Source organism: Plasmodium coatneyi, chromosome 11 (assembly GCF_001680005.1).
Source record: "Plasmodium coatneyi strain Hackeri chromosome 11, complete sequence".
Classification (NCBI taxonomy): domain Eukaryota; phylum Apicomplexa; class Aconoidasida; order Haemosporida; family Plasmodiidae; genus Plasmodium; species Plasmodium coatneyi.
This window is the reverse complement of record NC_033566.1, coordinates 2239131-2264636: the sequence shown is the minus strand read 5'-3', so window position 1 is coordinate 2264636 and position 25506 is coordinate 2239131. Positions and strand designations below refer to the sequence as shown.

General features: G+C 35.5%; 3 protein-coding genes across 3 annotated transcripts; all 3 read left to right on the top strand.

Moving 5' to 3' along the window:
• Positions 1-13836: 13836 nt before the first annotated feature.
• PCOAH_00036470 (SICA antigen) lies at positions 13837-16865 on the top strand (the record flags this gene model as incomplete). The annotated part of the gene is made up of 5 exons (XM_020060438.1): positions 13837-13863; positions 14011-14533; positions 14690-15574; positions 15794-16062; positions 16464-16865. The coding sequence occupies 5 exons, from the start codon at positions 13837-13839 to the stop codon at positions 16863-16865; spliced, it is 2106 nt and encodes a 701-aa protein (XP_019915879.1).
• Positions 16866-16870: 5 nt separating this feature from the next.
• On the top strand, positions 16871-17116 carry PCOAH_00036460 (hypothetical protein; the record flags this gene model as incomplete). Its single annotated transcript, XM_020060437.1, has 1 exon — positions 16871-17116. The coding sequence occupies one exon, from the start codon at positions 16871-16873 to the stop codon at positions 17114-17116; it is 246 nt and encodes an 81-aa protein (XP_019916027.1).
• Positions 17117-23361: 6245 nt separating this feature from the next.
• PCOAH_00036450 (Variable surface protein Vir7-like protein) lies at positions 23362-24787 on the top strand (the record flags this gene model as incomplete). The annotated part of the gene is made up of 3 exons (XM_020060436.1): positions 23362-24084; positions 24317-24480; positions 24757-24787. 3 exons carry the CDS (start codon positions 23362-23364, stop codon positions 24785-24787), a joined length of 918 nt encoding a protein of 305 aa, XP_019915644.1.
• Between the last annotated feature and the right edge of the window lie 719 nt (positions 24788-25506).

Sequence of the window (25506 nt, the reverse complement as noted above, 5' to 3'; positions counted from 1 at the left end):
CATTATTATTTGTTCTTTCTCTTCTGGTAGGTGGCGGTCTTGATATACCATTATAGATGGTAGAAGCATCCGTTAATTCGCTTACTGATTGTTCTGTTGTGGAATATTCTGTAGAAGAGTCGAATGTAGATGTATCGTCCTCCCGAGTTTCAAAGTTACGCCTATTGAATGTTCCTTCCCTTTTATTGTGGTTGCTACTTCCACCGAAGAGGGTGTTACGTATGTTAGAAAAGAATGGAGTATACTAATAGAAGAAAGTGGGGGATATGGATGCTTGTAAAATCTATATAACATACCTCACTTTAAACATTCATTTTTAAAAAATATATATATATATAGATAGATATATAACAGTTCTCCTTAACATTTATTTTGTTAAGTAGGATAAGCAATAAATATGCAATAATATATTGTTACTTATGTTTTCACATTAATTGTATTTATTTACCTTATATAGATAGAAAGCGGACAAAACTCCTGGTAATCCTATTGCAGCTAATGCAGAAGGAACAGCGACAGCTCCTAATTTTTGACCCCCCTGTAATTCCTCCATTCCACAGGATTGTTCATTCTCTGTGCTCCATGCTGTTGATGTTGTTTTTTCCTCTGGATCCAGTGCACATTTTGTTGTTGATAACTGCCAACTTCTATTTCCCTTATACTTCTTTTTAAATTGTTGACAATATTCATCCTGTTTGCTTTCACAATCAGAACTTACATCATTATAGGCTGAAACAATGCCCTCCATGTAACTATTATATTTTTGATCACATGGGGATTCACCAGGATTAGAACCCCTAAACAGGTGTTCTATCTTCATATGGTCTAAGGTGTAATCGTGTATTTTTTTTCTTTTATTGAAGGGATCAGCGTTCATATTCTTGGTGTCCCAAAATTTGCACTTATGTTTATCAGGAATGCTTTTCAGCTCGGCGTTGATCGTACTCATAACACGGGAAAATGAAGTACTGTCTTTCTCTAATTCATTAAATATTTTGTCCCCAATCCAATAATAGAGAAAGCTACACATCTTACGTTCGTATTTACATTCTTCCATCTTCGTAGATACGTAACACAGGGCATTTGCCATTGTTTCTGCATGATCTGCATCACTAAGGATTCCTTGCAATTTATTCTTTATGTTTTTGGTAGGGAAGTTGGAATAGATGCAATAATCCTTACCCCCTTTGAATCTACCATACATGAACGTTGAAGGTAAATTCTTCAAAAGTTGATCCTACAAGTGCAGTTAGTGGAATACACATATATATACATGCATATATATATGTTTGTTTCCTATGTTCATTTTGCAACATGCAAAGGTACTACATACAAAGATACTACATGTGATGCTGTATTACATGCAAAGGTACTATATCCAAAGGTAATATATGTGTATATACAATTGGGTTTATTAACTATGAATAGGGATTAACCAGCCGTGTTCCTACCCACCTGTGAGATTGATGCAGCTTTCTCCGCAGTTCCTGCTGTACATTTTGATTTTAACGTCTCTGGGCTATGGTCCGTACCATTTGCATTGAACCATGCTTTGAATTTGACACAATACTGCTGATAATTGGAAACGCCCTCACAATCACTCTTTACATTTTTATATATTGGTGTAATGTCGTCTAGATAAGTGGTATATTCGTCAGTGCAAGTACTTTGACTGCTGCTTATTTTACTAGCTATGTGTGAGTAGTCCCGAAAGTAATCATATATTAATTTTCTCTCAATGAACGTCTTCCTGTCAATGTTATCGACATCCAGAATTTTACAATTACCCTTATTAAAGATTTCTTCTAACTTATCAGGTATTTCTCCTATTTCCGTCGAGAATGGATCACGACCCAGTGCGTTTGCAATAATATCCCCAACCCAATAATATACAAAATTACAGCGTTCATTATCATAGGGACCGTCGCTACTATCTGACATGTTGGTTGCACGACATATCCCCTTTGCAATCTTCTCCATATAGGTATTAAGCGTAGGGTAGCTCTGTAGTTTTTCCGACATGGTGGTCTTTATGCCATCTACTGTGTAACTGTAATTACAATTGTCATCGCCCTTCTCGAATTTGTCATAGAAATCTTCCTTCGAAGGTACACCTTCCAATTGTTCTACCTATAAATATAATGGGCAATATGTACATATATGTTCCTACATAGTCCTACTTTTAAATTTACCATATCCGGCGAATATTACTATATGAAGAATATTCATGTAAACATTCTGAAAAAGAACAGGTGTACCTCCGGTATTGGATCTTCACCATCCCCTGCCATGGTTTATTTGCCCTATTTATAAATATAACATATATACATTCCGAACCTATATATTTTTATACACATAAATAGCATAATATGTATGCAAGGACCTACGCACATTCTGCGAACATTATTATTATTAAAGGTGCATGTATCAAAAAAAAAATTTTTTTTTTATCACCACCACTACTTCTTCCCCCCTTAAATGGAACAGCTTCCTTTAATTCTCAGCTAAGGACAATATAAGCATATTATGTACCAACTCATTCCATGCATATAAATAAAACAGGCGTATGTAAAAAGGTACGGAGACAATTAGAAAAAAAAAAGTTAGAAGAAGTACCATAATTCCTGCGTACCTCTTCCATATACCTGCCATATATTATTGCACCGCACTTGGTACGTACCTGCCCAGAATACTGTAATATTATTATTATTATTTTTTACTTCATGTAGTTATTATTTATATAAGAATGTAATGCCTTTCCTCCTTTTGAGCAGAAAAATTTGAGCGTGCGCACGTTGTACATTTTGTGCTTTATTGGTAGTGTTTGAAGAAGGGAAAGGAGGAGTTAGTTCATTTAGAAAAATATTGTTACCACACAAATATATACACTATCCATATAGTACATTGAACATTTTTATAATAATACTAATTTATATAAATGTTCGTCCACTTCTATATTAGAATATCATACTCTACCATTTTGCATTGCAATATTCAATTAACGCATATATGTACAATTCATTAAAGTACACACATTAATTTGTACATGCTAGTACCATTTCATTTTTTCTTACGTGTACGAGAAGAGTATTACATTTAAGTGGTACAGTTGCCACAATATGATAGATTCTTTACCCAATATAAAAGTCGGTTATATGTATATTAAATTTAACTCCAATATCCTCTTAGTTGGTGAAATATATATGAATAAGTAACATTAATAGCATGTTCTACTGTATACATTTACCATTTAATAATGGGCACAAAGTGTGGAATGAAAATATAGAAGTCTTGCTCTACAATATTAGAGAGAACGAGTGCATCCATGTTCTCTCATATGAAGGATATATATATATGTATACAGAATGTCATAAATTCCAACTACGTTTGTGAGTGATACGCAGTTTCATAATTACGACGTTACTCTAGATTAACATATTATATAGATAGTGGACCAAGTACAGTTTTGCCCATTTTATTGTTCTTATATATATGTTTTTTTTTTTCTTCTTTTATCCCCTTCCAGTAAATATTTTTTTCCTTCTTATGTGGGGGATGTTTGTTTTTTTAACGAAATGTGATTTTGAACAGTAGGTGGTTCCCCTTCCCCTCCCCCTTCAACATCACCTTTTCACCTACCTAACAATCTTCCTTCCTGCACATCACCCTATGGATGTCGCCACTTATTTCCTTTCATACCACTTAAAGAGGTTATCAATTCTTCGCACATGTGTGTACATCACTTATATCATGCATAAAAATACCACTAATGCCAACGGGGCAGAATATAGTAATTGACGTGCAAAGGTATTAATGAAGGAAAGGAGGAGAAAGGGTATGTTAGAGGTTGAAGAAACTGTGGAAGGGGAAGGAAGATCTGCATTCGCATTCTTCCTCCTGAAGTGAGGTGACCTTGCACTGAATATAGCATTTTTTCCCTTCCTCTTCCTACTTCTTTCTTTTGCATTCTTCCTTTTTCATTCTTTCTTTCATCCTTTTTTTTTTTCTTCCTCTCTTGTTTCCTTCCCTTCCTCCTTAGACACTTCCTTCCTTTCCTTTCTTAGAGCTTCCTTTCGTTCCTCCTCCCTAGACGCTTCCTTTCCTTCTGCGAACCCTCTTTCCTTCCTTCACCTTATATCCTCCTTCCTTAGATTTCCTTCCTTAGATTTCCTTCCTTAGATTTCCTTCCTTAGACCACCTTCCTTCCTTAGATCACTGCTTCCTTATATCACTTCCTTTCCTTTCCTCCTCCCTTAGACCCCTCCTTCCGTTTCTTCTTTCCATCATTTTTTCTTTCCTTATTCTTTCTTTCCTTCTTCCCTCCTCAGTGCATGTGCACATACACGGAACATAGTAAACTGTGTACACATTACATTACTTCCTTCCTCCCTTCATTTATTTTTTTTATGATCACCATTATATATTACAATAAATAGCTGTATAAATGATGGTGTGAAGAATGATAATGAGCATGGTAATATGTATATATGTAATTATCCATATATGTAATCATCCATATGTATGAGCTAAAAATAAGAATACCCCTCCTAAAATACTAATAACGCTGTATGATCGTAACACTTTGTGCTCTAAGTGTTAATGCCCTACAGCTGAAGGAAGAACATTCCATGGTCCCCTTTAAAAAATATATATACAGGTAAAAGTATATAAGCACAAAATTCTTTTCTATTCCTTCCCTTTCCATTCCCTTCCTTTCCCCTTCTATGTGTTACACAGCGACGGTGTTACATGTTTTGATAACCTACCATCCCGCGACCTGCCCGTGTATTATTATTTGTTTTTTCCCTTTCTCTGGTAGACGGTCTTGTGTATGTTGCAGCAGAGGAACGCAATGTGGAATTTTCTGTTGGACCTATTGTTGTGGAAGTGTCCGTTGAATATTCTGTTAAGGTGTCTTCTCTGGACGAAACAAAGTTCTGTCCAATTGTTCTTTTTTTTCTTGTGTTTTTTCTTCCATTTCCAGAAGTGTGGTTACCAAACCAAGAAGACCATGGTTTATACTGAAGGGAAGGGCAGTTGTTAGGGGTGGTAGGTGGGTTGTTAGTTGCGTGGTTGGTGGAAGATTGTTGGGGTTGGTGGAAGGAAGGTGGTGTTAGGAGTAGTAGGAAGGTGGTGTTAGGGGTGGTAGGAAGGTGGTGGGTGGTAGGTGGGTTGTTAGGTGGAAGGATGGATGTCTGAGGAAGGAAAGAAGGGTCTGAGGAGGGGGTAAGGGAAGGAAGGAGGTCTAAGAAAGTAAGGGTCTAAAAAGGTAGGGTCTAAGGAAGGAAGGGGTCTAAGGAAGGAAAGGGTCTAAGGAGAAGGAAGGATTATGTACTATTATTTGTATTTGTACTTACTTTATATAGGAAAAATGCCAATGCTGGTAATTCTAATGCTGCTAAGGTGCCGAATGCGGAAGAAAGAGAAGAAGCATTATTTGCTTGATGGATGGCTTCGTTTAATTGGGAGAGTGCCTTTTCTTTTGTTGCTTCTGCCTCTTCTGTTGCTTTTTCTGCTTCCTGTTTTGCCTGTTGTGCATCTTGTATGGCAGAAGTTTTTGTACAGTACGAATCTAATGCTTCTGCTACACGACAATGTACCCTATACTTGGTATTAAAGTCGTCACAATATTGCTTACCACTAGCATTGTTCCCTTCTGGTGCGCAATCTGCTCTTATAGATTCACATGCTGAAGCAATTTCCTTCACGTAAGTGGACCACTTTGCTTCACATTTAGGCTCATTCTGTAGTAAATTTTTTTGTATGATTTTATCGTCGTAGTAATAGTCGAATACTTTTTTAATTTGGGGGAGAAGGTTTTTATTAACATCGCTGTATTGAATTCTACATTCGTCATTATGATTACCTCCCGTCAGCGTAGTGTGAATTTTACTCAAAAGTTCAGACAATGTTTGATCCTTTAAATACTTCCCATATTTATCACCTAACCAATAATAGAAGAACCAGCAAGGTGTGTTATCATCATCATCGGACTGCGATGTCGATTTCCACTCCTTCTTCATCTTGCATGCGTAACAATACGCATAGGAGATTTTATCAGCGTCGTCAATAATGTTTGTACACCCTTCGAATTTACTTTCCAATGGAGACTTTAACTGTTGGGGGTTGAGACCCTTGCCGTTACAGTTGTCCATAGTACCACCCTCATTATTGAATATATTATAGTACTTGCTATATGAAGTTAACTGTGTTAAAACTTGCGCCTGCAAATATAAAATTGGTTGAAAAGAAGTGGAATATATATATATATATATATATATATATATATATATATATATATATATATATATATATATATATATATTCCACACGTTATTCAAATACTCCTTTCAAAATTAAGGAAGGCATAAAGCGTCTTACGTCATCCATCTTCTTTATTTGTATGCACGTTCTTTATGTGTAATCAATTTATATATTGAAATTTTTGTTTATTTATACACTAAAAAAGGAATTATATGAAAATTATGTTTGTTTTATGATTGGATTGTAAGTGTGAGGGTGGAAGTGTGATTGTGGAATTTTCACTTCTTTTTTGTTTAATAATAATAATATATATTCCTTAATTCCTTGAACAATAGTAATATACCACATACACAAATGTGTACATCAAAATCATTACATATGTACATTGGAGACATTACATATGTACATATATATAATAGAAGAAAAATGTAGGGTGCAAGTTTCTCTTGTAGATAAGAAATTTGGTACTTATTATTTATGTTTTATTGTTATTATTTAAAAGAGGGGACGTAAATTCCTTTTTTTTTTTCTTCTTCCCCCACCCTCCGGGGCACAGAAAAAATTTTAGAGCTCCTTGCTATTATTGTATATTTTATTATAATTCAAAAGCAGGGATTATTAAAAAAATACTGTTATCACATGCATATATGTAGTATAACTACTGTGTAGTATAATTAATATGTGTAGTATAATTAATATGTGTAGTATAACTAATATGTGCAGTATAACTAATATGTGCAGTATAACTAATAGTGTGTAGTATAACTAATATGTGCAGTATAACTAATAGTGTGTAGTATAACTAATATGTGTGAAACCTTCTTTCCTTTCGCCTCTTTTTTTTTGGGGGTGGGCGGATGTGTATGTACTTATTAATATTCATAGAGGGGGGAGTTCATGAACTTAGGGAATATGGGCACATATTACCAAAAAAAACTATACTTACTACACAAGGAAGAAATATATACGCCTTCCTACATTAGTACACGTTCAAGCAGTACACACCTTCCTATACCTTCCATGATTATTCAGTAATAATAATAATGCTCTTCCCTACTGCGCTTCTTTTTTTATTTATTTTTTGATAAGTACCCTATAAGGGATTCACATAGAATGCATGATACGATAGTTAAACACTCCTTCCCATTTTAAATCCTTATTATAAATTTAAAAGTTAGCACATTCCTTCTTTTTCCTTTTTTTCTTTTTTTGTTCCGGTTACAGAAAATTGAGAGGAGGTTCAGATGATGACGATAAATAGTGTGTATACTTCTTTTTCCGATATGTACTTTATATACGGCTTACATGATTCATGTGAATTGGAAGTGGTTGAGAGGGGTCAAAAATGCAAAATGTTTGAGGGAATTAAAGGAAGGTTAGGGGGGGAGTGATTTTAGGTTCCCCTTCTTTTATTCCTCTGTGCGTATGATGTTAGTATATATGAATAGTTACATATATATGATCATCATCATTATCCATGTGGACACTTACTGTGACGTGTATACACAAATCATAAATGGAAGAAAATGTATACTTTACCACATTGTTTATGTATATATTTTTTTTTTTTTGTTCTAAGCAGTATAATTGAACCAATTTCGAATGTATAGAAATAGATTAGCAGATAAAGCAAGGGGTAAATAGAGTGAATGTGCATATTATGCGGTCATTTCCCTTATGTAGCATGTTATGAATGAAACTACAAGAATTATTTTCCTTCCATACGTACAAATAATTACACATGTTGCAATGGTACTATATATAGGGACTATGAACGAATACTTCGTCATATAAAAAACTCTGAGAAAGGGAAACAGCAGTTGTGTACATATAGAATATGCTTAAAAAAATAGGACCATTGTTCACTTTTCACCTCTATATATATTCCATGCACACTTTAAGTATTTCCCACCTCAACTCATAATGTTTATACCAATCTACACAGAATGAGCACCATAACTGTACATTCCTTTTTTCCTTCTTTCAGCTTCTTACATATAAATAGCTAAAAAATGAGAGAAGAATACTTTCTTCCCCTTCATGCCCAAAACTCCTGATCATATAACCTATAAACCGTTCTTCCATTCATTATAGATATATGTATGTGCATACATAGAAAAGGTTGATCGCACACACACGTATAATTTACTGTGAGCGATGTGTCCCAGACTTAATATAGAAAGTTCCCCCCTCCTCCTTCTCCCACATATAGTCCCACATATAGATAATGTGATCCCCACATTTAGATAGTGTGTGAGAAGTATCCCTTCCTTCAGCTTATTCCTATTCGAACAACACATACAGGCATGTCTATTCCTTTTAGCTTTGTTCTTATCATAGTCGTAGTTGGGAAGGGGGGAGAGAGGGACCCACCCCTGAGGGACAGTTTACACCCCCTTGAACAATGGTTCCCTCCCTGAACAGTGTATTCACCCTAAGTAGTGCAACCTATAGTACAACTTATAGTGCAACTATATAAGTACAAGGTATAGTACAACATATAGTGGAACTGTTATTAGTGGAACCTATACCTATATTCCATATGGAAGGGAGTTATTATATCAATCTTAGTGGCGGAAATTAGAAATATTACTCCTAGGTGCGTGTGCGCCTATTTCTGCGGTTCCTAAATATATCACATTATGAGTGGATTCTATAGCATTATGTAGTAGGGGTACTTCCTCATAAATTGAACATGGAGATCATGTGCCCATGGGGAGCTAATAATTATGTGGAATATGTTACTCCTCAATGTATGCACGCAAATTTCCTGTGGGGAAAGGGGTATTACAATTATTCATATGAGCAAGAGTATGGGAAGTAATTACAGAAGAGGGGACTATAAGTTCTTAAACTGAGTGGTGAATCCTTTGGATGTATATTCCACAGTATGAACACTGGAATATTTACATAACATCTATATGGAAAAATATGGAGGATAGGCAATGGATTGGCAAATGCATGGGTGGTGGCCATGTGAATAGGAATAATGGTACTTTTGCAACTACTTACATACATGTTAGGGTAATGACTCCCAAATAGTGATGCGCGCTGTACGGAGAGTTATCCACGTAGAGGTCGGTAACTTTCTGAACCATTTATGTACTTACATGGAACAGTAGGAAAAAGGGGAAAAAATATAAATATTACATTAATATGTGAAGTATAAAATAGATTAAAAATAGGAAGAGGGAAGGATCAAGTAATTCAGTATACACTTCGCACAAATGAAGCATTGGTGGTACTATTATCCGTGAAAAGGGGAAAAAATATAGAAGGAGATGTTCGAATTGGACCACAATAAACCAAAGGGGAAGGTATACTGAAAGGAAAAATGATATTGGAATGGAAAAATTCTTCCTTCTGTATATAATTATTGTAACTTCCTTCATATTATATTTCTTCCCACATTTGTTTTATAAAATTGAATTATCTACTAGACATTGATAAATGTATATATTGAAAAAAAGGAAGAAGGAGTGCTCTAAATAAAAACTATACTATATGTGTTAACAGCATTTTTTAATTAACACTCCCTCCACTTATACAAACATAACAATAAAACATAAATCAGTGGTACATACAGAAATTATAGTTAAAAAAAAAATATTCTTGTTAAGGAAATGTTGTACGTCCTTATATGCACAATACATAATAGTAGTAGAAGGAGAGGAATGATATAAAAATAATGATGGAAAACATTCTATGTGATTATACACAATACACAGAATGTGCACGCAAGAAAAAAATATATATACTGCATAGAATAAAAGAATACATGAATAGAAAGAATGCATGAAAAAAAAGGGGAGTTCATAAAAAATTGCAACCTGCTGTTATTATTATTATTCTGCTATTTCTTGTTCATTTGTCCCCGTTATTATTTTTATGCCTCACTTAAGTGTGTGCATAACGATACCATAAATGTGTACATTGTATTATTAATATTACGTAAAAAATTGAACAATATATATTATAAAGAAAAAGAAAAGAAAGAAAGGGAAAAAGGAATAAAAATCCCCATATTCACACACACTCACACTTACAGAAGAAACAAGCACAAAAAAATTGTGTCACACAGTTAATACCGTATTTATGTGAACAACAACACATATTCCTTCTTTAAAAAAGTAGATTATATAAGAGAAGAAGAAGGAAGGGTCGATGGAACAACACATGCACATAAACAACAACAAACAATGACAACAGCATCGACAGGAACAGTACTAGGGGTAATATACACTCTTTAGTGTGAATATATGAACAATATGTTGTTCTTGCAAGAACACACACACACATAGAGTGGAACGTACATATAATTTGTGTGTACCATATGGTATGTCGCACCATACTGCGTACATGTACTATATGGTATATGTACCATATGAGTTGTGTATACATTTCATATTTTAACTTTTTTTTACCATTTTACCCATTTATATATTTGTAGGATGAGGAATTGAGTAAGTTACCTTCGAATTCTTCGTATTACAATGAACTCAGTGGAGGCAGCCATTCTTTCTGTGCGGAAAATTTCATTGACGGAGTAAAGGTAGCACTGAATGGACATACAGAATTGAAGCTCCATGAGGAAGAAATTGCGAATGCACAATGTAAAGCTGATGTAATGAAGGGATTAAACAAGGAGAAGGGTGATGAGTGGTGTTATTTTTTTTATTATTGGTTAGGGGATATAGTATGGAAAAGTAAGGGGGGTAGTATAGATGCTTCCGCGTTCAAGGAACTGATGACAAAGATATCTAAAAGGGAGCGTAGTGGATTTGGGACAGAGAGATGTGGCATTATACACAAGCATGATATTGATAAGGGAACTTTCGACCGCAGAAAATTAGCATATGAATATTACATTAATTATCCACGTCTAAAGGAATTGTTGCCACAATATAGTAACAAATGTGATAAGACCTATTACACTTACTTAAAGGAACATGCTGATGTTTATCAAACTGTGAAGGTTGCTTGTTCAACTAAGGGGGAAGGGGACGGTGATCAATACTGTTCCGACTTTAACACTAAGTGGTCGAAATACAAAGAGAAGACGCAAGGAGTGGGCCAAAAAGAAGAAGAGCTAAAAATACTAACATGTGAACAAGTATCTGATCCGGCAGCTACACTTGAAGCTGTGCAAGTTGTGGATAACCACGATTCTTCTATGGGAGGAGGAGAGGGGGGACCTACAACCTCCCCTGGAAGTAGTGCTGTCCCTACCACTGCAACCATCTCATCCGTACTAGGTGTACTGGGCCTCCCCACAACCCTATTCCTTCTATATAAAGTAATAATTATTACTACAATGTATATACATATGTATATATATATATGTATGATATATATGTTTAATACATATTTTTACACCCTAACACCCCTTCCACCTACTTAACAATCTTCCTTTATTCAGTATAATCTTTTACCTTCCTGGATACAAAACTCCTTTGGAGGAAGCAACAATAGGAAAAGAAGAAAAAGAATAACAACTGCACGGAATATAGATTTGCTAACTAACAACCCTAGCGAGACATCAACAGATTATTCCACAGTAGCAGACACTTCCACAATAGGAGGTTCCACAACAGAGGACGATTCAACAGATGCTTCTACTATATATAATGATCGATCATCTGGACGACGATCACGACCACCTGGCCAAGGAGGGAGAAGAATAACAGCAACAGGAAGAACAAATACGGCACCAAATAGGCGAAATAATATACGTTATCATGCAACATAATTGTTCCTCCTTTTTTCCCTTCTTTTCATTTCTTTTTTTCTTTTTTTTTTTTGTTTGATTAATTTTTTTTTTTCGTCCACCTTTTTTTTCCTTCCATTTGTATATGTTTTTGAATAACTCTCTGCATTGGAAGGAAGAAATACTCCCTCACAGAGAGCAACAAAGGAAAAAAGAAGAAAGTACCTTCCCGTTAAAATAGAGTATTTGTATGTTTAAAGGAAAAAGAAAAAAGAAAAGAAATAAGAAGGAAGCAAAGTGTGCAATATGGTGCACTTAGGGGTGGTAGATTGAGGGGTGGTTCCTAAGGGTATTAGAATTAAGGTGTGTTAGGGGTGTAGGAGTAGGGTGGAAGGAAGGTTCCTAGGGGTATTAGAATGAATAGTTATGGGTGTGATAGTAGGGTGTAGGAGTATTAGAATGAAGGGTCAGGGATGTGAGGGGTAGGGTGTAATGGGTGTGAGAGTACGTTTTAGGTTGTGTGGATGGGGTGTAAGGGTGGTAAGGTAGAAGGATGGGTTGTTAGGTGGTAGGGGGAAGGGCGTATGTTGAGGGAAATGTGCAGGGGGGTGCACGTAAGGAGGAGTGTCAGGGTGAAATGAAGGAAGGTCATATCCTTTGAGAACAAAAAAAAAAAAAAAAAAAAAATTGAAAGAAGGAGAAAGGTGTGCAGCGGGGTGCAGATTTCTGTGTTAGGGGTAGAAGGAAGGAAGTTCCCTTCCTTTAGGGTGGGGTACACCCGAAGGGTGATTAAAAAAAAAAGGAGAAAAAAAAAAAAGAAAAAGGTTCAGGAAGAAGAAAACGAAGGTTAGGGAAGAAGAAAAAGAAGGTTTAGGTAAAGAAGGAATGTTTAAAAAAAGAAAAAAAGAAGTTTAAAGAAAAAGTGTAAAGAAGGAATACTTAAGGAAGAAAAAAGAAAGAAGAAGGAAGGTGTAAGGATGAAAAAAAGAAAAGGTGTAAAAAAGGAAGGTTTAAGGAAGTAAAGAAGAAGAAGAAAAGGTGTAAAGAGAAGGAAGGTGTAAAGAAGGAGGATTTAAAGTGCAAAGAAAGAAGGTGTAAAGAAGGAAGGTGTAAAGAAGGAAGGTGTAAAGAAGGAAAGTGTAAAGAAGGAATGTTTGAGGAAGAAAAAAGAAAGAAGAAGGAAGGCGTAAGGAAGGAAGTTTTAAGGAAGTAAAGAATGAATGTATGCGTACATTCTCTGTGTACACACATGTAGATACTTAGTGAAATACTATTTTCCATTTAGTAAGTAACGATTCCATTCATTGAATAAATAGTGGTGGTGAGATAAAAAATGGTAAAAATGGCTCCACAGAAGAAGAGTAAATTTGAACAAGACCATACGAAGGTAGCGGAGGAAATGGAACATGGTGCTGGTAGTGGTGTGCGTGGTGTGCGTCGTCCACGTAGTGCAAAAGACAGTAAAACTAGCAGAGATATTCAACTTGGGCAGGAATATGAAATACGTTACGGTGCAGGAGTGGACGGAGTAAAAGTAACGGAGCTTCCAGGTGGCGGGTATGATTACGATTACTTATACATATGTATGTATATATATATGTGTATATGTATATATATGTATTTTATGCTTTAAAAATATAGTTGTATGGCAAAAAAAAAGGAAAAAAAAAATATATTCTTCCCTTCTCTTGCTCACTTCATATAGGCCAAGCGGTAATGGTGAAAATTTAATTCTGACAGTGGATGGAGGGCGACTTCTTCCACTCACACCATCAGCTCCTACAGGTGGTGCCACCACCTGCAAGAGCAGTGAATTCCAGACACGCTTACAGCAAGTTACAGATAAATGGTTTACAAACAACAAAATGGACAAAACAGATCCAGCGCACAGGGTAAGGAGTACTATTAATCGCTGTAATTTAAGTTACTCTTATGGGTAGGATGTTTTATATATATATGAACAAAGAGTGGACTAAACTTCGTTTTAGGTGCTTACGGAGTGTAAATATATGCTCTTCCTTTTCTTCTTATATTGGCAGACTGCCTTTTGGGGTGACATCGAAAATGTGGTGAAAAAATTAGCTGAAGCCTTAAACAAAAAGGACGAAACAAAAGATGATCTAAGCGAGAAGATTACGGACAAATGTGATTCACTAAGTGATAGCGAAAAGGCGACATGTAAGAACATTGCTAAATGGTTGAGGGGTATATACGGTATTAACTTGGAACGGGGTGAAAATCAGCACCACCCTACAGAGAACCAAAAATTTGAGCAGACAATAGGTTGTCTCATATTAAATTTGTACGCTCAGGAAATAAAGACCAAGTGTCCACTCATGGGAGAAACTGTTAAACAGGCTTTTACTATCAATGAGGGGCTTTACAAAACTGAGTGCAAGAGTGGTGGGAATAATAACTGTGTTAAATGCGAGTGGGACGAATGTGCAAATTATACTTTTGAAAAAGGAGTGGACCTAAGGAAAAAAGTGAAAGAATTGCTTGAAGCGAATAAGGACATAAAAAGAACTATGTCTACTATAAGTGATACATGTAAGCAAAGTAGTACAACTCGAGTGAAGTCACCTTCACTATAAGTGCACCCTAATAATCTTCCTTCCACAGACCACCCCTAACAACCTTCCTTCCACCTACCACCTAACAACCTACCACCCTACCACCTAAGACAATACCCCCTAACACAACCTTCCTTTATTACAGTAAGTATTACTGGATGGTTCACACTATTTTCGAAGGATACGATAGAGTATGATAAAAAGAACTATAGCGAATTGAACTTCCTTCTACCTTTATGTGAAGATGTGCAGAGTACCCTTGGCCCTGGCATGGACAAGTACAAAGATTTTTGTAAAATTATGATAAGGAACATAATATTAACGACAGCTGTTCAAAAGCAATATGAAGACAAAGACCAGAATGTGCAACAGGAGAATCGGACACCATGTACAAAGATTGTAAAAGGAATTCCTGTATGTGACTTACTTAAAGTATGGATGTATTATATGCCTTTCTTCTGTGCCCCAAAGGATGTCATAGAACGTGCCATTAGCGCAGTGCAACAGGTAAGGAAAGGATTTAGTCAAGATAGGAAGTATGAGAAATGTGCTTATGATGCTGCACTTAATCTTCCTTATACGGGACAGACGAATAATACGGATGACCCGTACTACCCATTTTCCACAAATATATTGTATTCTAATATTATGAAAGAAGTAACTGACAAGAAATGGTGTGCCGATAAGGATGAATTCCAAAAGAGGAAAAAGATGCCTGAGGATCCAGACCCTGCACGCGCAGAAAGGGGAGAGAAGGTTCAAATAAGGAGTGGTGATAATGACCTAGGAGACGTTAGCAAAATTATTGAGAAAGTTAACGAAAGAGTAGAGGAGGAGGTAAAGGAAAAGAAAAAGAAACCAGATACGGAATCAGCGTCCACCCAACCTCAACCTCCACCCCAACCCCCTCCACCAAAACCCTCCCAATCTGATGAAACTAAATCTTCCGCAGCGGAATCACCTGCAGAAAATGTAATTCCTGCAGAGGAAGCGCAGGAAGGGGAAAAAAAGTCTGAACAGGAAGAACCAGGTAAAGGCACACACATACACCTTCTCCACAGGAACTGGACACTGTTATACCCATACAAATTATACCCCATCTTGATGGGGTTGGTCACTCCAACTTCCATCATAACTTCCACTGCCATTGCTATTTCCATTGTTCAAATTACTAAATCTGGCATATGCAACCCCTCCTATGATCCCACTGAAACCAACGTTCCTTTATTATTTTTTACTCAATTCGCAGATGCACAAGGAACACAGAGCGACAGTGAAGAAAAAGTAACCCACAAAGATGAACCAGCTACTTCTGAGGATAGCAACGAGGATGCCTCTTCTTCTAGTACTAGTAGTTCCTCATCAAGTAGTACTCCAGGTGCTGCTTCTCTGGGTGCCGAAGGCACCCCTTCTCCTGCCAAACTTACTGCCAAGAAAGGAATCGATCCCTTCCTTCCTTATTTCCCTCTTGCTCCTGCCGTGCTTGGTATTTCTGTTATGAGCTACTTACTCTGGAAGGTAAGAAAAAAAAGGAAAAAATATTTTTTCCGCAGAAAAAAAAAAAAAAAAAAAAGAGCAATAAATGAGTAAGTGGCTCTATGGTTTCGCATTTTAGGGGTGTTCGTAGGATTTCGCATTTTAGGGGTGTGTATGTAGGATTTCGCATTGTAGGGTGTATGTATGTAGGATTTTCCATTTTAGGGGTGTGTGTGTTTGGGATTTCGCATTTTAGGGATGTGTATGTGTAGGATTTCGCACTTTAGGGTGTATGTGTAGGATTTACCATTTAAGGGGTGTATGTATAGGATTTCATATTTTAGGACTTGAAGTAGTAATTACTGTTGCGTGAACAAACATTTCACACCCCTATTAAAGAAAACATTTTCTTCCCTTCTTTTTTTTTTTTTTTTTTTTTGCAGTACTTTGGAATGCTTCGTAATACAAGAAAACGTTACAGAAGATCTTATCAAGTACGTGGTCCGTCCTTAGAACAGCAGATTGTTGACCATGTGAACCAACCAGGTCCACGTGAATATTACATTGTAAAGGAACGCAAACCTCGTTCAACGCCTAAAACAAGGAGGGGAAAACAGAGCGCTGGTCGTCTTCGCCGTGGTGTGCGTCGCCGTATGATTATTGATATTCATTTAGAAGTCTTAAACGAATGTCAAAGGGGGGATGCGCATTCGACGAAGGAAGATTATTTTACCATTCTTGTTCAAGAATTTATGGGTTCTGAGTTTATCGAACATAAAAATGTTCCTAAGGAACGGGTTCCATGTTCAGATTCCGGGTTTAGGGAGGAAAGACTTTATTCCTAAGGAAGATGTTCCTCTCATTGATGTTCGTGAGGGAAGTATTCCTGAGGAACAGGTTCCAAGTTCAGGGTTTACGGGTTTTAGGGAGGAAGACTTTCTTCCTAAGACAGAAGTTCCTAGGGAACAGGTTCCTAGGTATCATGTTCCAAGTTCAGATTCCGGGTTTAGGGAAGGAAGACTTTGTTCCCAAGGAACACGTTTCTTGTGTTGATGTTCCTATGGAACAGGTTCCAAGTTCAGATTCCGGGTTTTAGGGTGTAGTAAATACATTTTTTTTTTTTTTTTGTATTGCATGAATGTGTTTACATTGTTCATGTGTAATCAATATAAGTTCGAATAAGTAAAAAAAAATTTTATTCCCCACTTTATTTTGATTTGTTTGGTAAAATTTATTTTTTATTGCAGATACAAAATATGTTCATTAAAATTTTTTTTTGTTATAAGTAACTTTACCTGGATAAATTTTTTTATCTTAATAATTTTTTTGAGAAGGGTAAGCAACTTTTTCCTTTTTCCGCGTCCTTCGTTAGGAGTACCTTATCTCAAGTTGTTATTTAAACAAACACATGGAAGGAAGGAAGAAAAGAAAGAAATATGAAGAAAAGAAGGAAAGGAAAGGAAAGAAAAGAAAAGAAAAGGAAAGAAAGAAAAGGGAAGGGAAAAAAGAAAAAGGAATGGAGGAAAAAACAATGGTCATTTTGCTTCTTTCCTTACACACCGTATATATAAATTGTGCCCACAGTGTTATTTATACGTGCCCCTCCTGGGAGGGAGGGGCACACACTCATTCAACATTCCAATGTTTTACATACAATGGTGTTACATCCGACCGTAACTTACATTCTGGTGACCTGGTGTATTATTATTTGTTCTTCCTTTCCGAGGTTGGCTTGTGTTGTATGCAACAGAGCGTAGTGTGGTGGAATTTTCTGCTGGACCTATTGTGGAAGTGTCCGTTGAATCGTATGTTAACCTATCGAATTCGTGTTCAACTGATCTTCTTCTATTACTTCTTCTGCTTCCTCCATTTCCAGAAGTGTGGTTACCAAACCAAGAAGACCATGGTTTATACTAAAGGGAAGGAAGGTTGTTTAGGGTGGTAGGTGGGTTGTTAGGGTAGTTGGTGGAAGGAAGGTTGTGTAAGTGGTGGTAGGGTGAAAGGAAGGTTGTTAGGGGTAGTGGTAGAATGGAAGGAAGGTTGTATCAGGGGTGGTAGTTGGTAGGTGGGTTGTTAGGTGTGGTGATAGGTGGAAGGAAGATTGTTAGGGGTGGTAGGGTGGTAGGTGGGTAGGAAGTTTGTTAGGTGGTAGGATGGAGGTAGGTCGGTTGTTAGGGTGGTGGTAGGTGGAAGAGGAAGGTTGTGTTAGTGGTGGTAGGGTTGAAGGAAGGGTCTAAGGAGGAAGGAAAGGAAGGGAGATCTAAGGAGGAGGAAGGAAGGATAGTCTAAGGAAATTGATTATTAATAATATTGTTAAATTTTTCAATTTTTTTATTTTTTAAATTTTGAAAATTTTGGATGCTTACTTTGTATAATAAGAATGGGGTACCTATGGTTGCTAAAGTACCAAAGACAGAAGAGATGGAGGAAGTGGTGGTGGCGGAACGAACAGCTTCGTTTGCTGCAGAGAGTGCTGCTTTTGCTTCACGCTGAATCTTTCTTATTAATACATCCATCTTTTGCTGGAGCTGAGCCATATCACAATATAATGTATAGGTATTATTAAAGTCTGTACAATATTCTTTAGTGCTATGATCATCCCGCCCCCCTGCTTTGCACATGTTTCCCATTTTTTCACATGCTGTGGAAAGTGTGGTCCAATATTCTGACCATTCCTTCAGACAGGTGATACCACTCGTACTTAGTAGACTAGGTAATTTCTTATAATTTTCGTAATAATCAAATATTACTTTCATATCATTGAAAATGATTTGATCATTAATGTCATATTTAAAATCACACTTCTTTTCATCGAAAGAACTTCCCAGCGTATCGTAAATTTTTTGCAAGATGCTTAACAGGGTATGACTATTCAAATCATTCCAATATTTATTTCTGAACCAGAAGTAAAAAAGGCGGCAGGGTATACTATTGGACTGTTTGCTCTCATTCTGGTTACATGCGTATTCGTAGGCATCGGCGACTTTATTAGCGTTACTAATAATTTCCGTATAATCCCGAAAACTTCCATTTAATGCAGTCTGTAATTTTGTACCATCGGCATTCACGACGCCGATGTTGCCCTCTGTGTTGCGATCGAAATTTCTATAGAAGTCGTTAAGTAAGGTTATGTTCTCAGTAATTGACCCTAGTGTACACGTCTGGGGAGGTGGGTGATATGTGTGAAACATATATATATATGTATGTATATATGTATATGTGTCTACATACATATATATGTATATACGTATATATATATGTATTATATATGTATTTCAGATATTTTGAATGAAGGAACGTATACCTTTCCTGTCATGGTTGTTATTGTTGTTATATGTGTGTATGTTTGTGCGCGGATATATTTTTTCTTCTCTCTGTATGTATATATGTGGAATGTTAATGTTTATATATGTGTGCGGTCGTCGTTGTATTATTAGTATAAACCTCTCCGTATGTGGAATGTGAATTTATATATATATGTTATATAAAAAGTTGTTGTGTTAAAAGATTGTGTTAAAGGTTGTGTTAGGAAGGTTGTGTTAAAAGGTTGTGTTAAAAGGTTGTGTTAAAAGGTTTGTGTGTGCTGTGTTGCTGCTGTTGTTCCTGTTCAAATATATACACTTCTCTCTGTATGTATATATGTGGAATGTGAATTTTATATGTTAGAAGGCTGTTTATATATATGTATTCAGAAAAAGTTTGTAAGAAAATTTACACCCAAATCTAATGATTACAGAAGAGTACACATTCCACTCCTACACTATCTCATAATATACTTTAATTCTTTAAAAAAAAAGATGATACACGTTATACACACATACGTATGTATCAGGAGCATTGTATTATTTATTATTATTATTTTCACCTAATTCAATTATTATGTGTATATGGAGAAGGGGGAGGACGCATAATTTATTTTTCTTCCTTCCTCCTTTGAGAAGGAGAAAATATTTGTGTATGTACTTCTTTTAAAATTAATGTGTGCTTTCTATTGTTATTATTTTTAAAAGGAGAAGAGGGAGGTAGTTGTTATTAAGAATTGTTAACAAACATATTGTGGAGCTTATGCATAGGGAGGATTCTTCCTCTCCCCCCATACTTTTCGAATGTGATTACCTATTTATTAATACATATTCATATTTATTAAGTATTTATTGAAAGTAACTCAATTTTTTTTTGGAGCAAAATTAACTATTTATATAAGAAAGAACAGGAAGAAAATCGTATGAATTATTTATGGAAGGAAATATACACATATATACTTTTGCAATAATAGTACTCCATGTAATATATACAATTTTGCAATAATAATGCTCTGTGTAATATGTACAACTTCCCCTTCTTTCTTTTTTTGTCTTCCTTATTTAGGGCATTCAGAAGGATTCAGAGTAGTTTAGGGGAGGGGGGAATTTAAAGGAGGAGGTTCCCCTCCCTGCGCTTCCTTATTTTCTATGTGTATATTACATTAGTACATACATATATATATATGGACGATTACATACATATACCATTATAATGATCAATATCCATATTATTCCCTTATGTAGTTACTTACTATAGTGAACAACGATGAATCGTGAACTGGAAAATTACAGTTTGCTATGCTGTACATATATCCATTCTTTCCATTCTTATACAAGAGGGTGAACGAATCAGTTTAATAAGTGTAAAGGATATATATAAGTATAAAGAATAAATATAGTGAACTTGTGTTATGATCACTTCCCTTCTGTAGCATTGTTACAAATGAAACCATTTGAAATTATTTATCACTTATACGTACAGCAATAATTATGCTATATGCGTGTGTCGCGCATAAATATTATACATAATCATATGTGGGGGAGAAAGTTCATTAGAACAAAGTGTTCTTCATTACGGAAGGAAAGTATTTAGTAGAAAAGGAAGAGGAAAGGAAATTGAGTACATGGATCTTATCGAACTGATGATGAGTGAATGTAATGTCTTTCCATCCCCTTCTGCTCCTCTTCCTTCTATGGGAGGAATATATGTATATACATACAATGTATATGTATATATAACATTGTTCTATGTATGTGTACAACACTGTTCGCTGTGTACAGATATATCTGTTGGTTACTCTAAGTTTTTTTCTTATATGAGGATTCTATATTCATTATATATATAGAGAGGGGAACGTCTATACCCCTTCTGTCTCCCCTTCAAATTGGTGACCACATTAATTGTCTAAAAGAAGAAGTAGTCTAAACATAGAGCTCTACTTCCCTAGTCCCTGAGAACATCACAAAATTACACACACATGCATATATATATATATGATACATACATATATATACCCTATCATGGGGCATATGGGACTGTTCCACTATCGCATATCTTCATAAATTTCCCAGATGTCTATTTTTGCACATTACGAACATGTGTACACGTGTAGAATGGAATAATTGGGACCACCTTTGAACATATGTGAACACACATTGTAAACGGATTTCCAAGTGTCAACTGAAATTTAAATTGGGGGGGGTAGGAAACATTCCCACCGGTCACATATCACCGTCTAAAAGGGGGGGAAGGAAGGAGGAACCAAGTATGATAACAGTTTATTGTGATCAGCGTAGGGGAGAGATATTCTATGTACCCGATATCCTAATGCAATGTTCCCCTGAATCTACATTTAGAAGTATGGAAGGAGAAACATCACAGCGGAGCGGGAGGGGGCACCATTATGTTGCTCATTCTCAGATGTAAATAGTGCACACTATGCATTTTATATGAAGGAATACTGTAAGTACATATAAATATATTTAATACGAGTATTGATATATTCATGAAATTTCCAAAGGGGGCACAATGTAACAGATTGAAGGGTCAATAAACATTAGTAAAGGTGAAAAATGAAATATTTATACAAAATGCATGTGACGGAGTATGGCGAGAGGAAGATACCTACACAATCATACACGACTGAATGTACTACATGGCAAATGTACACGGTTCCACATTTATGCAACATCACTGTGTAGGTACCTTTCTCCCTTATCAGACATTTTTCAAGAAACTACTCCCATAGCCACGAATAATATAAGATGACAACACATAAGCGTTATGCGCAGAAGTACAAATGAGCACAATGATCTAGTAGTGTACATTTTACAGAAGTTCATCATAGTATAGAGTAATAAGGTTCGTTCTACTTTTTTTCCTTTTTTATTAATTCCTTTTTTATTTTTTTTCATTCTTCTCATTACTCTTATTCTTTTTTTTCCTTTTTTATACGTAAATACTTTTTTCAGAATGTCAGCAATTTTTCCTTTTTTTTCGTATCCCTCCTTTTTGGGAGTATGCTTTCCCTTCTCATGCAGAGTTATTCAAAAACATACAAATGAAGGGAAAAAAAGGAAAGAAAGAAGGAAGAAAGAAGGAAGTGAAGGAAAGAAGGAGGAAGGGAGGAAGTAAGGGGTCTAAGGAAGGAAGGAAAGGAAAGAAGAAAAGAAGGAAAGAAGGAATAAGAAGGAATAAGAAGGAATGAGAAGGAATAAGAAGGAAATAAAAGGAAAGCAGGAAGGAAGGAATGAAAAGTAAAAAATTAAAAAAAAAAAAAAAAAAAAAAAAGAAGTGTATAATCTCAAAATTTTTACTCCTTCCCCAAAATTTCTCCAGCTCCAAAAGAGAGGGGAAAGAAATGAGGAAAAAAGGAAGAAATGAAGATTTTTCATAAAAACCTCCAAAAAAAGGAAAAAAAGTAGAAACTTCCCTATATGTACACTTCCATAAAAATGAAGAAAATTAAAAACTTCCATAAAAACGTCCCCATATGTACACTTCTATAAAAACTTCCATAAAAACTTCCATAAAAACTTCCACATATATACACTTCCTTACAAACTTCCATAAGAACTTCCTGCATATATATACACTTCCATAAAAACTTCCTGCATATATATACACTTCCTACACATAACCATTATAAAAAAAGAACATTAAAAAAAAAAAAAAAAAATAGGGAATATGCGTGCATACACACATATATATGGTACATGTACACATATAAACATATGTAAAGGAAAACAGCACATTTCTAACATGAACTTATTACTTACATATAAATGTGCATAACATGTGAACGAAATGGCGCCCGACGAAGCAATATTAACGGTTCGTTCACACCCCAACTCCCCCCCTTCCTTTCTTCTATTATTCAGTGTGAATAATTGTATACTAAACATACAGTACTTTATGTACAGTGTTGTACATTGGATGACGAACATATATATACACATATATATGAACATACATACATATATAATCCGCTAATTACATTTGTAGGAAACACTTTTGGAAAATTTGCCTTCAAAGGAAATGTATAATGATTTAGTTAGCAGGGCCAACAGTCACAATAAGGATGATTGTAATAGTGAAGTTAAGAACAGAATAAAAGAATATATTACAGATACGGATACTGTAAATAACATTATGAGAGTATTCTGTTACATGTATGGAATGAATAGTAGTGATGATGATACCGACGGAAAGTGGTGTAAAGCCACTTATTATTGGTTAGGTGAAACATTATCTGATAAATTGGATGCATTCTCTTTTACAAATGCCATGCATAAATGCTATAATGAAATGAACAATAATCGAACGGGAAACAAGTGTAAATTTATGTACACTTCTAATAATATGGATGTATTCAAAGCATTAAAAAAAGTGGTCGACTTTAAAAAGGACGAAGCAGCTATAAAGGAACAATTAGGAACAGGAGTAAAGAAGAAGTGTACTGAAGGGTACCGTAAATATTTAGAGAATGTAAAAAAGGCCTACAAAGAAGTAAAGGAAAAGTGTACAGATAAACAAAATAAAGAGTATTATGAGGAGTTCAAGGAATTATTTCCGCATTACGTCACTCAAAATGAATTACAAATGGAATGTGTGTTAACGGGGGAGGAAGCATTTGTGGACACACGTGAATCCACATTTCAAACAAGTTCCTTCCAATCCAATAGTACAGTTCCTGCTGCTGTTTCGTCTATATTTTCTATAGGAGCACTTGGACTAGCTGCTACTTTCCTTTTGTATAAAGTAAGTACATAATTGGAGTAATAATTATCATTACCATTATATATTTGAACATATGTTGGTAATATAATTAATGAAATATTATTCTTACTAATGTAAAATGTAATAAGTAATAAGTACATTGTGAACTGTGTGAACTACGTGATGTGTGTGATATGTGTGCTTCGTATACACGCATACACATATACATGTCCGCACTTCCTTTCAGTATAATCTTTTACCTTCTGGAATAAAGAACATCTTCTCCTTTGGAAGAAGCAGCAGCAGAAATAACAACAGAAGTAAAAGAAGGTCCGTCCGAAGGGACCTGGACCCTCTGACAGAGGACATCTCCACAACAACAACAGACGACAATTCAACAATAGGAGGTTCTACTATAGCAGAAGACTTTAACACAATGTACTCTGCCCCATATACTACACGACCATCCACCAGGGAAGGAAGGGCAAGAACAAATAGTGGAAGAGCAGGAAACAGGAAAAATATACGTTACCAACGTATGTAATATTCATAGAATGTAAATTATAATGTATACATACACGCACATTCCACACACACACAAATGTGTGTGTGGAATGTAACACAACACGTTACATTTTGTGTGCAATGTAAAACGTCAAATTGTGGAATGTAACACACATTGATTGGAATGTAATGTTTCCTTCCCTCTTAAAGTATAAGCAGCCAAGTAGTTTATGAAATGTAAAAGGCAAAATGACCTTTCTTTCCTATTATTCTTATTATTCTTTTTTTTTAAATTTCTGTTCTATTAAGCTGTTCACTTTAATGTGTAAGCAATATAAGTTCATAAAGAAGAAAAAAAAAAAAAAGAGAACAATAAAAATAAAAAAAAAAAAGGAAAAGAGGAAAAAGGGCAGAAAATTACTATTACTGAGTCATCATAAACAAGGGAAGGTATGGCATGTGCTACAATGCAGAAAATAATACTACTACTACCCAGCAACATGAATTTCTCCCTTCGTACATATAAATGAACACACAATTCCTTTGCATAGGCACTTTCCGTACCATTCCCATCTATTCCTATAAATGTGCACACGCGCCGCCTTTTAATTAAATATGTGAATAAATATGCACTAATAAATATGTACACATATTCGAAGAAGAGAGGAAAGGTGCAATTTGTACACCATGCACATATGCACACATATGTATGAACTGTATACAATATATGTACATATATTACATAATTCTTAAATGAACGACCGCTTTAAAAAAAAAAAGGGTAAAGTAATATAAATAATATCTCCGTGCTCAAAATTTTATGTTTTTAAGAAGGGGGAGGGGGAAGGGTAGGGTGGGGGACAGAAGAATTCCACTCTTCAATTATATGCTACAAGAGAAGGGCATGGTATAAAGTAATAATTATAATACGACGACGTCGGTTGGAATAATTATGCACAA